This window comes from Rana temporaria, chromosome 2, assembly GCF_905171775.1.
Source record: "Rana temporaria chromosome 2, aRanTem1.1, whole genome shotgun sequence".
NCBI classification, from domain to species: domain Eukaryota; kingdom Metazoa; phylum Chordata; class Amphibia; order Anura; family Ranidae; genus Rana; species Rana temporaria.
In genome coordinates, this window is record NC_053490.1 from 76,623,685 (window position 1) to 76,638,556 (window position 14,872).

Genomic DNA, 14,872 nt, shown 5'->3' on the forward strand with positions numbered 1-14,872 from the left:
AAATAAAAATAAAACACCAAATGCAAATCACAGTGACAGTCTGGCCACATGGTCAAAAGCACAATAAGGAGCTTCATGGATCAGATTTTGAACAGCTTGTGTACAGAATCATCGAATACGTTTTTTTTTTGTTTTTTTACAGTGTTTATTCTATAATTTTCTGCCTCGCCTGGACAGAGTGACATACATTCTGTACATAAATCAAATATTTACATTTTTCTTGCTGCCATGTGATAGCCGTAGACATGTGAAATACTGTGCAGACGAGCACAAGGCCTCTTGCACACAGGCGTGCAGTAGGCATACACTGGATAAAATAAAAATATGCTTGTTGTGGCTCCCTGAGAACCACAGTTGCAGCATATTTTTGCCTATAGACATGCATTCCAAAAAAGCCATCAGCGGCTATTGTGCGCGCAAGTGCTGACACTTGCATGTGTAAACGTTTCAAAACCTAAAATGTTATGTTTTGAAAAACATGCCCATACACATGCAAACGCAAGCGTCGGAGTTTAGACATGCATAGCTGTGTACAGAGTTTTTTTGTAATGCATGTCTGTGGGCCAAAAAAAAAAAAAAAAAAACATTCTATATATTCCTATTATATACCATGTGCAAAAGCCCCATTCCATTGTTACTCTATGATTATTTAAAATGGGTCAAATATGAATGAAACTTTACAAATGCTGTAAATGTCCATCATATTGCACACATTGAATACATTTCTTGGGAGTAATTTATAAAGTAATCATTTTAGCTGTAACAGTGTACTGCCATGAAGTACCCTTTTAACATTTCAACAGCCCACTGAGCAAAACAGCTCTTTAAGCAGCACACCTTAAAATAGACAGGAGAGCAGCCCCTCTCAACTAAAATGCTCTATTTCCCCAACAGTGTTGATGAGGGAATCCCTCTCGTGGAGCCATTGTGTTCTCCCAGCAGGGGAAGTCGTCTCCACCAGGAGAACACCGCAATTACTGCTAGTGGCTATAATATCCACTAGCAATAATCACATATAAAATGCGGACAGGCTGGTTGTACCCAATTTGATCAATTCATCAACTTGAGTACATTCAGCCTGCCCATACATGGTTTCAATCTCAGCCAGTCCCTGCTGAACTGGCCAAGATTTGAATCATCTATGGCTGGCTTAAGGTTCCATAATCAATTTCTTCCTCGCAGATGAGGAACCACTGACAACAATGATTATTTTAGCTGTGTGTCTGGCCAACAATGTAAGCAGCATTCTTTCCAATGACCGACTATGTAAGTGGGTCCTTTCCTCCTGGACTCTATGATCACCAATACAAGGGGCTTTTTCTTCAAACTGACCACATATCGAAGAAGGCCTTTCGCCACTAACCATCAATGAAAGTTATAATTACACTGACCACTAATGTAAAGCGTCGCTCAACTTACCACCAATGTAAGCGGGCACTTTTCCATTGACTTAGGGCCCTTTTACACGGACGTGTCCGTGTACGGGCTTCACTTTGCTCAGCGGGGATCGCTTTGTCGATCCCTGCTGAGCAGGCAGATGACAGGTCTATCTCTGCACACTGTGCATGGACCGACCTGTCAGAGCGCCGCTCTCCCCTATGGGGGTTTGGATGAAGACGGACCACAGAGTCCGCCTTCATCCGATCCGCCAGATGGATGGAAAATAGGGTTTTCCTCCGTCACACATTGGCAGATTGGAGGTCAGTCGATATGTCACCGCTGACATCCGTAGCTCCACAGATGTGCATGGAGCGTCCGTTCAGGTGCGCCTGTCAGTTTTTTAAGCGGACCTGAATGGTCTACCTGTGTGAAAGGGGCCTAACGCAGTAAGCAAGCTTTTCTCTACTGACCAATGATAATTGAATTGTGTACAGAATATATGTCATTGTGCAGGCGAAGCAGAAAACAATAGAATAAACAGTGTTAAGAAAAAGCTATTTATTAGATGATGCTGTACACAGGCTGTTCAAAATCTGATCCACGAAGCTCCTTATTTTGCTTTTGACCATGTGGCCAGATTGTCATTGTGACCTGCATTTGGTGTTTTTTTTAATGTAGAGTTTTTTCAAATTAAAAAAATGCAAGAACGAAAAGGAAAATACAGTGGGGCAAAAAAGTATTTAGTCAGCCACCAATTGTGCAAGTTCTCCCACTTAAAAATTTGAGAGAGGCCTGTAATTGTCATCATAGGTATACCTCAACTATGAGAGACAAAATGTGGAAACAAATCCAGACAATCACATTGTCGGATTTGGAAAGAATTTATTTGCAAATTATGGTGGAAAATAAGTATTTGGTCAATATAAAAAGTTCATCTCAATACTTTGTTATATATACTTTGTTGGCCATGACAGAGGTCAAACGTTTTCTGTAAGTCTTCACAGGGTTGTCACACACTGTTGCTGGTATGTTGGCCCATTCCTCCATGCAGATCTCCTCTAGAGCAGTGATGTTTTGGGGCTGTCGCTGGGCAACACAGACTTTCAACTACCTCCAAAGGTTTTCTATGGGGTTGAGATCTGGAGACTGGCTAAGCCACTCCAGGACCTTGAAATGCTTCTTACGAAGCCACTCCTTTGTTGCCCGGGCGGTGTGTTTGGGATCATTGTCATGCTGAAAGACCCAGCCACGTTTCAACTCCAATGCCCTTGCTGATAGGAGGAGGTTTGCACTCAAAATCTCACGATACGTGGTCCCATTCATTCTTTAATGTACACGGATCAGTTGTCCTGTTATCTTTGCAAAGAAACAGCCCCAAGGCATGATGTTGCCACCCCCATGCTTCACAGTAGGTAAGGTGTTCTTTGGTTGAAACTCGGCATTCTCTCTCCTCCAAACACGGCGAGTTGTTTTTCTACATTCTCTGAGTCCCTGGCGGCGTAGTGCGTTACTGATGGTAGCCTTTGTTACCTTGGTCCCAGCTCTCTGCAGGTCATTCACTAGGTCCCCCGTGTGGTTCTGGGATTTTTGCTATACGTTCTTGTGATCATTTTGACCCCACAGGGTGAGATCTTGCGTGAAGCCCCAGATCGAGGGAGATCAGTGGTCTTGTATGTCTTCCATTTTCTAATTATTGCTCCCACAGTTGATTTCTTCACACCCAGATTCAGTCTTTCCAGCCTGGTGCAGGTCTACAATTTTGTTTCTGGTGTCCGACAGTTCTTTGGTCTTTACCATAGTGGAGTTTGGAGTGTGACTGTTTGAGGTTGTGGACAGGTGGCTTTTATGCTGATAACAAGTTCAAACAGGTGCCATTAATACAGGTAATGAGTGGAGGACAGAGGAGCCTCTTAAAGAAAAAGATACAGGTCTGTGAGAGCCAGAAATCTTGCTTGTTTGTAGGTGACCAAATACTTATTTCCCACCATAATTTGCAAATAAATTATTTCCAAAACAGACAATGTGATTGTCTGGATTTGTGTCCACATTTTGTCTCTCATAGTTGAGGTATACCTATGATGACAATTACAGGCCTCTCATCTTTTTAAGTGGGAGAACTTGCACAATTGGTGGCTGACTAAATACTTTTTTGCCCCACTGTATGTATATTTCATCTTAATTATTGCCAATGTAAGCCAACACTACATTTACTGCCCATTGTTATTTTATTAATTTCACATTTTCAACAACATTTAAGTAGCCCTGGGTGTCAAATATGCTTAATACACAACATTAAATATTTTAAAATCACAAATTACTGTTCACATTAATGTACCATGAACTATACATTTAGTAATTATCAAAAAGGGGTTTTATTTCAGGGGTTCATTCATGGTAAAATTTGAGAAAAGCTGTGGAATCCGGCCCGTCAGGGGCTCCCAGGACAACTACAGTTTGGTTTTAATACACAAGTGTATAAGACAACCAGAAAGAAAAACCTGTCCCCTGTTATGCAGCTCACCCTGTGCTTCCTTGTTATACCCATTAGCATAGGCTTTGTCAGCAAAACTGTCCATCTCCAGCCTGTAATCTGGACATAGACCATTTTGCTAAAAGGTATTATATTATCTTTTAGTCTCTAAAAAATAATTGAAAATTAATTTAGGGTCATTCTGTTCTTCAATATCTTTCTAAGTATGCAATTTCAAAATGGATTACATTTCTGTATTAACTAAGCACTTTAAAGAAGACATTTGCAACTACTAAAATTCGGCATGATACCCCCCCAATAATCTGTCGCATTGCTGTAACTGTGGTTCCCTCGCTGCTAAGAAGATTATTCAGCCTGCAAGTGAATGAAGCAGCTTCCTTTGGGAGAAAAGCAATGAACAGAAAGTTTATATAAAATGTTTCAAAAGCCATCGCCTTGAGCCCTGGGACAGACTTGTTATACTGGAACTTAGATATTTCATGTATTATATTAAAGACAGCCTTGAAAATATTCCCATTAAATCTACAAGCAAAACAGCTCCGCAGCACAGTAAGGGGCTTTAAAGCAAGCACAAGGACAGAAGCCATTTTGGTTCAAAATGTACTTTATTTTTAAAAGTGTCTGAACTACAAAAAAAAAACCCCTGCTTCTCCAAAAAGTGATTGGCTCTTTTATATTCATAAATCCTTGTATTCTGATGGAAGTGCTTAGCTTAGAAATGGTATTCAATCTGCTTTTCTAGATAATTCTACAAGAGAAATTTCTTGCATCCATTTTCAACATAAAATGTGAAGGGAATGCTTAATAATGGTAAAAAAATGATTTTACTATCCACAACACAATGCAATTGAGATAAGATTTAAAATTGACTCAATTTACCTGTATGTGTGTCTATAGTCAAAAACAATTTAAACCTGTGTTATGGCTTAAACTCTTCTTTAATGATTGTATTCAATATCACTGCTATTTAGTTAGACATCACTGAAGCATGCCCTCTATATATTCATTCTGCATTGTCACCCTCTAAGAAACACTCCTCAATTAGAAAACAACTGTACATGAAAGCATTGCATGCATCGGCACATCAACTTGTCAGCACAGTTCTAGCACCATTTAAAGGTCCAGCCCACAGCGTTTGTCATTAATACCTAGATTGACACAACCTCCCTAGTCTACCAGCTTAAAAGATGATTTCCAAGCACCACTATGCCAAGCCGGACTAATCAATACCTCCCAACATTTTGAGATGGGAACGAGGGACACCTATTAGCAAAAGTATGTAGGCACAGGACACTCCGCCCTATCACGCCCCCTTAAAAGGTGAATTATTGAAAAAAAAAATTGTTAAAGCCACAAGTGCTTATTTGACCACTAATATTCCTTAAATCTGGCTTTTGAAATTTACAAATTTAGAAAGTTAGAAATTGGATGAAAAGTTTAGCACTGGGAAACACTTTCTGAAAGATAAAAAGCTAATTTTATATACAACTATATAGCGAAGACCAAAATGAGGGACAAATGAGGAGGAAAGATGGACAGTGGGGCTTTGTTTGAAATCGGGGATAGCCCCTCAAAATCAGGGACAGTTGGAAGGTATGCTAATGTAACTACTATGCTGGTAGGTTAATTGGCTTCTGCCTAAATTGGCCCTAGTATATGAATGAGTTAGGGACTTTATTGTAAGTTGTAAGCTCCTTGAGGGTAGGGACTGATGTGAATGTACATTGTATATGTAAAGCGCTGCGTAAATTGACGGCGCTATACAAGTACCTAAATAATAATAATAATAAATATGCATATACTAGCTGATGCCCCAGGAGGCTGGAAAACACTGAAGTAGACAACGCTGATAACGTGATATCCACTGCCTTCCAGGTCCCATGCTCAGTGTCGAGCTTGCTCCAATGTGAACACACATGGTTTTCTTAAAGTATAACTTTAGTTTGGATAGCGTGGAGAGGGATTAGAACACTTTACAGTTTTAATTGCTGGCTGTGCCTCCGTTAAGGACATTCACTCTATTTGTCCTGTTTACTGTTATCATTGGAAGTGAATGTAAAGAAAAGCCCAAATATTGGGTTGCCCCCAGAAAAGAAAGAGGGGGAAATCTTCCAATGGGGACATGGGGTCCCCAAGGAATTCACTTAACTTGCAGGGATTTCCTCTCACTTCTTTTCTGACACAGATGGGGAAAGAAATCTGACAGGAGTTATTACCATCCCTTACTCAAATGAAAAAATAAGTACACATTTGCCTATAGTTCTACTTTAATGCAAAGTGTTCTCTGTTTGGATAGGGCGGATAGTGTGTTTTTAAGTTTTTATCCCTTTATGTTCAACTGGTGATCCTGCCAATAACACACTTGTCCCTGGGTACCTGGGTTCACTCCTCTATTCCATCCATGATTGTCATCCAAGCTGGACTTCAAACATGTGTTTTTTTCATTCATTTCCACTGCATAAAGGTGTGTGTGTGGGGGGGGGGGGGGGGGATTAGTAGCTTATAGTAGGAAGATGACATTGTTTTTACTTTCAGTTCATATCACGCTAAGAGCCGGTTCACACAGGGGCAACCTGGGATCCGACTTGAAGTTGCCCCAAGTCGTGTAGTTGAGAAAATCAATAGAAGTGAATGGTACCATCTTAATACACACTACTGCAGTTGCTCCGACTTCAGAAAAGGTTCCTGTACTAATTCAATCCGACTTCTAGGCAACTTGTACCCATTGATTTCAATGGAAGTTGCTCAGAAGTCTGATCACTGTTTTAACTGAAGCAACTTTACAGGAAGAAAACCTCCTGTCCTGGAGGCGACTTTAAAGCGGTTCTCCACCCTAAAGTGGAGTCCCGCTGATCGGAACCCTCCCCCCCTCCGGTGTCACATTTGACACCTTTCAGGGGGGAGGGGGGTGCAGATACCTGTCTAAAGACAGGTATTTGCACCCACTTCCGGCCACACGCTACGGGCAAAAGACGGGTTTTTCTGACTTCCCGTCTGTCGCCCGTTGTGTGCTGGGAACACTCGGCTCCCAGCACACAGCGTGTGAGCCAATCGGCGGGCGCAGCGCGACTCGCGCATGCGCCGTAGGGAACCGGACAGTGAAGCCGCAGCGCTTCACTTCCTGGTTCCCTCAGCGTGGATGGCGGGGGGAGCAGCTGAGAGACGAGCGATCGCTCATGCTCTGCTGCGATCAGCGCTGGACTCCAGGACAGGTAAGTGTCCTAATATTAAAAGTCAGCAGCTGCAGTATTTGTAGCTGCTGGCTTTTAATATTTTGCCCCTGTGTGAACCGGCTCTAAGCGTAAAGAACATTGCATTTCTGGCAACATTATTTTTTATTCTGTACTGGCTGAAAACATGCTTAGCTTTGAAAATTAAAATTAAGGCAGCCACCACATCTCAGGCCTGGAAAGCTGTAAAATATAACATTTTTGTTCTTAGGTTTAGATCTCTTTTAAAGTTAATGTGGTTATTTGGATCTCTGTTTAAAATAATTTTTGGTTATAGAGGACTGGCATAGAACTTTAAAATGTAATGGTTACATATGGGGCTCCATATTGAGCACTTAAAGCCTTATTAAACCCTCAGTTTTTAAGCACTTACAGCATCTGATTTAATCACTTACTAAGTATGCCGCTTAATTATCCTTTAATCCTTGCCTATGTTCCAGTTTAATCTGGTGCTATGATTACTACCCCAGGGTGAGTCCCTTTCTCTTTCAGTGTCATATGGAATCATCCCTGCATGTAGGGACTCGAGTTGTCTTCCTACACTGTGTTCATCAATAGAAACACCAGGATGGCAAGAAACGCCACTGCTCGGCACACCACTGCTCAGCCCGCACCCCCCCCCTTCCCCACCAAGCTAATAGACTATCAGGAGACTGCACTGTCCACTGATAATACTTTTCTGAGGACCAGAAGTTCAAGGAAGCAGCATAGAGAGCATGAAGCAGCAGCATTAAAAGTTCTAAACTACAGTGCTGGGGTACAAACTTTACCAAATATTTACTGTGATTTAACACAACATTAATGCATAGAAGGGCTCCATGTACTTGATAAAGCAGAGGCAGTTCCTCAATTGAAGAGATAGTTACTAATCAGTGTAAATAATTACACATGTGATGCAATATGTAAGACCCATCAGTGTGCATGTATATTTATAATTGTTTCTGAGATATACAGTATGTGCTCCTCAATTCTTTGGAATCATTATACAGTTATTCGAGCATTTGAGACATGGGTACTTGCCGCTGTGTTGTGACAAACTGACCTAAAAGAGACATGTTTCTGAGAAGCAGGGAAAAACATTTGCTAGATGAGGTTTAGCACACATGATTGCAATAAAGTCGTTGTAAACCTCAGACATAAAATATGTTACAATTAAGAGCACTAAGTGTAATTTCTGTCTGCCGCTTCATTCCTCTGCTATCAGCATGAATATTTTCTGACATCTTTTCCTGACACAGAGAAAAATAGTGACGGGGAGAAATTTCCAGCTGATTGACAGCCTCGGCTCTGTTCCTGTGTGCTGTGTAAAAGGAGGAGTGTCCCTTCCCTCCAATCAGCTCATAGAGCTCTCCTCACAGAGCTCTTCAAAGTGTAAATTTAGCTCTCCGCCCCCCTCTTCTGACAGCTCAGACAAGCTTTATAAATTGTGGACTTTGAAAGAATGTAGAGAAGAGACAATGTCACATAAACAGGTACAACGTATGTAGGAGGATGGGTTTCATATCTGTGTATCACGTGAAGCTGGTCACTTCAATGGGTATATGTGATGGTTTACAACCACTTTAACTAAAAACATTGCTCAGTCTACTGCTCTTTCCTTGGATGTAATGGTTCACAAAGAATGATATTCTTACACTGCAGACATATTTGAATTCACTGCACTTAGAATGCAATACCATCAAGAACCTTACAGTCCATGGACTAGAGACACAAACTTTAGCAAAAACATGTACAACATTATTTTTTCACTTTACTGTTTTCACATATTTGCCTGCTATGCTACTGTTTTAGCTCTTGGAACATGATCATACTATACATTAAGGAATGATTACTTATGCTTGCCTATAAGAATACCTACCAAACTGTGGTTTCCACCTGGCTGTCAGTCAGCTGCCGATTGTCCAGCTGTGCAAATAGTGGAAAGAGAACCTGGATGCCCCCAATTGAATGAATTGCACTGTGTATGGAGTGTGTTACTATAGCTTTTACATCCTAAAAAGAAAAGATAATATTTAGTTCAAACAATAGCAGAGCGGGCAGGCCCTACGTCAATAATTACGAAAGCAGAATTCCAGACGGATATAAAAAAGACACACAATAATTCAATTCAGTTCTATATCAACCATACGTCAAGGGAAAAAAAAAAAACATATGCAATACATCTCTACAATACATGCACATTCTACGGGTTTAAGTGACAGTTTACTCCACAAAAACATCCTCCAGATCCGTTCCAAATGTGTTTCTGCATGTGCTTTTTTTTTATGCGTTTTACCGCATTCCAGTGCAGTTCTGTGCAGAAAAAAAGCAGCATGTTGAGTGAGAACTTGTATAGCGCTACTTTACTTTTTTTGCTACTGTACTTTTTTTTTTCTGGAACTTAAATGCACAGGAATGCACAGCGCTGGTGTGAACTATACCATCACTGCATGTGATGTGAACAGGTCCTTCTCGTGTTCCAGGAAAACGTTCGGAATACCGACCACCGAGTGCAGTGCGGTGCTTTGAAGTGAAGAGGGGAACGAATTGAGCAGGTGGTGAGACTTATGATTTACCTTAGGTCCGCAGAGACCATAATACAACAAGTTGGTTTGGAGCCCACTGCCGAGTTTATTGTTGAAGTGCCTCCATTTGTTTTGCTAAATGTGAGTGCATTGTGTGAAGGTTTCTTGTGCTGCTTTTAATAAATTAGTTTTGATAAACTTCACTATTGGAGCCATTTTATTTTTACATGTGGAGCAACTTTTGATATACTGGAACACTGGTGGAATTGATCATTTCGTTTGGAGACGTATTCAACTGTATTGCCAAGCATGCGAATGCAAGGCATGTCTTACTGGTAAGCGCAATTCCTTAGGTTGTGGAGTCACTGAGCACTATGGTGTGGTGGAAGGTTTCAAGCAAGATTTCTTAAGAAGATTTTTTTGGACACTAATAGCTAGATTCACATAAAGTTAGGCCGGCGTATCAGTAAATACGCCTGCCTAACTCGGAATCTGCGCTGTCCTAAGTTTAAGTGCATCCTAAAACAGAGATACACTTAAACCTATCTTAGGGTGCAATATTTAGGCTGGCCGCTAGGCGGCGCTTCCATTGCGCTCGGCGTAGAATATGTAAATCACTAGATACGCCTATTCACGAACGTACGCGCGCCCGTCGCAGTAAAGATACGCCGTTTACGTAAGGCATTTTCAGGAGTAAAGTTATTCCATCAAATAGCTGGAGTAGTAATGTTAAGTATGGCCGTCGTTCCCGCATCGAAATTTGAAAATTTTACGTTGTTCGCGCAAGTCGTCCGTGAATAGGGCTGGACGTAATTTACGTCCACGTCTAAACCAATACGTCCTTGCGGCGTACTTTGCTGCAATGCACACTGGGATATGTACACGGACGGCGCATGCGCCGTTCGTAAAAAACGTCAATCACGTCAGGTCACCCTCCATTAACATAAAACACACCCCCTCAGCATAATTTGAATTAGGCGCGCTTACACCGGCCACATTTACGATACGCCGCCGTAACTTAGCAGGCAAGTACTTTGTGAATACAGTACTTGCCTAGCTAACCTACGGCGGCGTAGTGAAGATACGATATGCTACGCCGCCGCAAAGATGCAGCGGTCTATTTGAATCCAGCTATACGTTTAATCACTTGGAATTTTATCACTTATGGACTTGGCTTGTTTATATTGATTAATCTTCTCTATCGCCGAATGAACGTTTTTTTCTCTGAACATTCAGTTATGTATATATTTTTTATTATTTTATTTTTCACTTCTCATATATGCCTATTATGATTTAGCATGTGTATATTTCTTCACAGATTTACACATTTATTTAGGATTTTTTTTTAACATTGCGCTACTATTATGTTCATTCAGAATAGATATTACACACTATTTTCATTTTAGTAGCTGCTTTTGGGGGGGGGGGCGGGGCTTTCACATTGATTGGCGCAGTGGGGTGTAAGAAGGTTGAAGGGCGCATATATTTTCCTTTTTTTCACCATTTGTTTATTATTATAGAAAAATAACAGTTCATCTGCTAGAATGGCACGCAGCCCCAAAATCCTGTCGCAGACTGACAACACACAAATTTTTGTTTTTATGGACTGAGTGTTGTGAACCTGTTTAGAGCCTTAGTTCAAAATGAGAACTAAGAGAGCTCTGTAAAGACAACACATGAAGTATGCAGAGGACACAGAACAGCTCAGAATTTCTAATATGATCAAGTTTTGTGATTTTTTTTTTTTTGCGCTTAACAGATAGAATAAAATGCTCCAAGTGATTTACAAAACAGACCAAAAAACTAGCAAATAAGAGAGGTTCATTGGTAGAATTCCCATACAATGACGGTACACTTGTCTTTATACATTATATTGAACTTTGGAAGCTTCTAATCAGTGTGGCAATCCGGGGGGGGGGGGGGGGGGGTTAGTGCAAGTAATAGAAATTTGACTTGATTTCCCCCTTTTTATTCCCCAGTACAGCACCACACATACTGAGAGTGGAAAGGGCAGCAACAGAAGTGGAAAGGGTATGGTGCTTGCCAATTTGCTGAAAAGTAACATGCTCACAAGAAGAGAGAACAGATGGATGACTTCCATCAGTCTGCGATTGCTCCTTTACTGTCTAATCAATAGGCTGGAGGCATGATAATGTCAAATTTTGTTCTGAGGTTTTCACAAAGAAAGCCGTGTCATCCTCCTGTCTGTGTGATATAAAGGCCACATATGGTGTACTACACATCTGAGTCTCTCACCAGAGGTGGCACCAAAATAATTGGTCTACAATCCCAAATAGATCGCAAAACTCAGCCTAGGTTCAGTAGTGTTGCTGCATAATCATGCGTCATTCAGTGTTTTTTTTTTTAGTATTTTTGATGCATTTTTCATCTGTGTAGTTAGAGGTTTGTCTTGAGTTCTTCTGATATTAACTGCTAAATGAGAACTTTAGAAATTCTAATAAATGTTTTATTTTGTATTGTGAAATCACATGCAGAACCTAGCATATTCACAACTATGCAAATTACTCTATTCTAGAGCCTATATAGACTGGACCATCACATTGAGTCCTACAATCAGTTTTTTTGGGCCCCTATAATTTAAACACAGCATGTCTAAAAGATTCACTGCCCCCCCAAAAAAAAATCACGCCCACCAAAAGGCCCCCACATTCATTACTTTATATTATGATGACTAAAGGGGACCCGTCATGGTATACATGTATAAAAGTAAAAAGAAGACCTGTCATGGTTCTATACATGTATAGAACCATGATGGGTCCACTTTATACTCCTGTATACATGTAGAGCCAGGACAAGTCCTCTTTATACATGTATAGAGCCATGATAACAGGTCCCCTTTATACATGTATAGAGCCATGACAGGTTCTCTTTATACATATGTATAAAGGAGTATAAAGAGGACCTGTCATGGCTCTATACATGTATAGGAGTAAAAAGAGAACCTGTCATGGTTCGCTACATGTATAAAAGGAGTATAAAGAGGACCTGTCATGGCTTTATACATGTACATAGGAGTAAAAAGAGGACCTCTCATGGCTCTATACATGTATATAGAGGACCTATAATGGCTCTATACATGTAAAGGAATATAAAGAGGACCTGTCATGGCTCTAATACATGTATATAGGAGTATAAAGAGTACTTTCTCATGGCTCTATACATATATAAAGAGGACCTGTCATGGCTCTATACGTGCATATACGAATTAAAGAGGACCTGTCAGGGCTCTATACATGTATATAGGAGTATAAAGGGACCTGTGCATGGCGGGCGGGCGGCCGTGATGTCTTTTGCGCAAACAAATCCATGTACGCAAATTGTGGGGTTTTTTTTGGTACCAAAAATATGTAGAGGAATACATATTGGCCTAAGCTGATGAAGACATTTTTTTTTCATAAATGTTTGGGATATTTATTATAGCAAAAAGTAAAAAATATATATATTTTTTTTAAATTGTCGCTCTTTTGTTGTTTATAGCATAAAAAATAAAAACCACAGAGGTGAGCAAATATCACCAAAAGAAAGCTCTATATGTGGGAAGAAGATTACATCACTTTTATTTGGGTAGAGTGTCACACGACCGCGCAATTGTCAGTTAACGCAACACAGTGCCGTATTGCAAAAAATGGCCCGGTCATTAAGGGGGTTGTAATGGTTTGTGTTTTTTCACCTTGATGCATCCTATGCATTAAGGTGAAAGAACACCTGGCAATGACGGCCCCCCCAGCCCCCTTGTTTTACTTACCTGAGCCTGTTCACCTGCTGTGCGCTTCCCCTGGCGTCCTCTTCTCCACAGAGTCTGGCCGTGGATTGGCTAGATTGATAGCAGTGCAGCCATTGGCTCTCGCTGCGGTCAATCACATCCAATGACGCGGCCCGTGGAGGGGGGTGGGACCGAGTCATAAACACTGTCTATGGACGCAGTGTGTATGACAAGGAGCGCACCCGCAAACTAACCCCCTTGGGAGAGAGCTTCCCAGAAGGGGGCTAGCTGATGCGGGGAGGAGCCGAGACAGCCGTCGAGGGACCCGAGAACAGCAGGATCGAGGCCACTCTGTGCAAAACGAACTGCAGAGTGGATGTATAACATGTTTGTTATTTAAAAAAAAGAAAAAAAAAAAGAAAGCCATGCAACCCATTTAAGTGGGCAAATCCTTCAGGTCCTTAAGTGGTTAATCAGGACTGGGCAAGGCAAGTCCCTCTCAGGCTCTCATGTCTCATACAACTTGTGATGTGTGTTTTTACTTACAGTTTTGCTTTGGATTTCACCACCAGATGCGTGTTGTCACTTGCCACACGTTGCGGGTTGTCACTTGCCACACGTTGCGGATTGTCACACGTTGCGGATTGTCACTTGTCACGACGTTACATGCCACACGTTGCGGATTGTCACACGTTGCAGATTGTCACTTGCCACACGTTGCAGATTGTCACTTGCCACACGGTGCAGATTGTCACTTGCCACACGGTGCAGATTGTCACTTGCCACACGGTGCAGATTGTCACTTGCCACACGGTGCAGATTGTCACTTGCCACACGGTGCAGATTGTCACTTGCCACACGGTGCAGATTGTCACTTGCCACACGGTGCAGATTGTCACTTGCCACACGGTGCAGATTGTCACTTGCCACACGGTGCAGATTGTCACTTGCCACACGGTGCAGATTGTCACTTGCCACACGGTGCAGATTGTCACTTGCCACACGGTGCAGATTGTCACTTGCCACACGGTGCAGATTGTCACTTGCCACACGGTGCAGATTGTCACTTGCCACACGGTGCAGATTGTCACTTGCCACACGGTGCAGATTGTCACTTGCCACACGGTGCAGATTGTCACTTGCCACACGGTGCAGATTGTCACTTGCCACACGTTGCAGATTGTCACTTGCCACACGTTGCAGATTGTCACTTGCCACACGTTGCAGATTGTCACTTGCCACACGTTGCAGATTGTCACTTGCCACACGTTGCAGATTGTCACGACCATGAAATGCCACACGTTGCAGATTGTCACTTGCCACACGTTGCAGATTGTCACTTGCCACACGTTGCAGATTGTCACTTGCCACACGTTGCAGATTGTCACTTGCCACACGTTGCAGATTGTCACTTGCCACACGTTGCAGATTGTCACTTGCCACACGTTGCAGATTGTCACTTGCCACACGTTGCAGATTGTCACTTGCCACACGTTGCAGATTGTCACGACCATGAAATGCCACACGTTGCGGATTGTCACTT

At 41.8% G+C, this 14,872-nt stretch overlaps 1 protein-coding gene across 8 annotated transcripts in view; it reads right to left on the reverse strand.

The window, feature by feature from the left end:
- NBEA (neurobeachin) overlaps window positions 1-14,872 on the reverse strand; it is a 793,834-nt gene that overhangs the window by 537,729 nt on the left and 241,233 nt on the right. For all 8 annotated transcript variants that reach the window (XM_040340410.1, XM_040340408.1, XM_040340406.1 and 5 more), the window contains exon 10: window positions 8,960-9,093. In XM_040340410.1, the coding sequence (XP_040196344.1) occupies window positions 8,960-9,093 (134 nt within the window). The remainder of the gene's footprint in view (window positions 1-8,959; window positions 9,094-14,872) is intronic.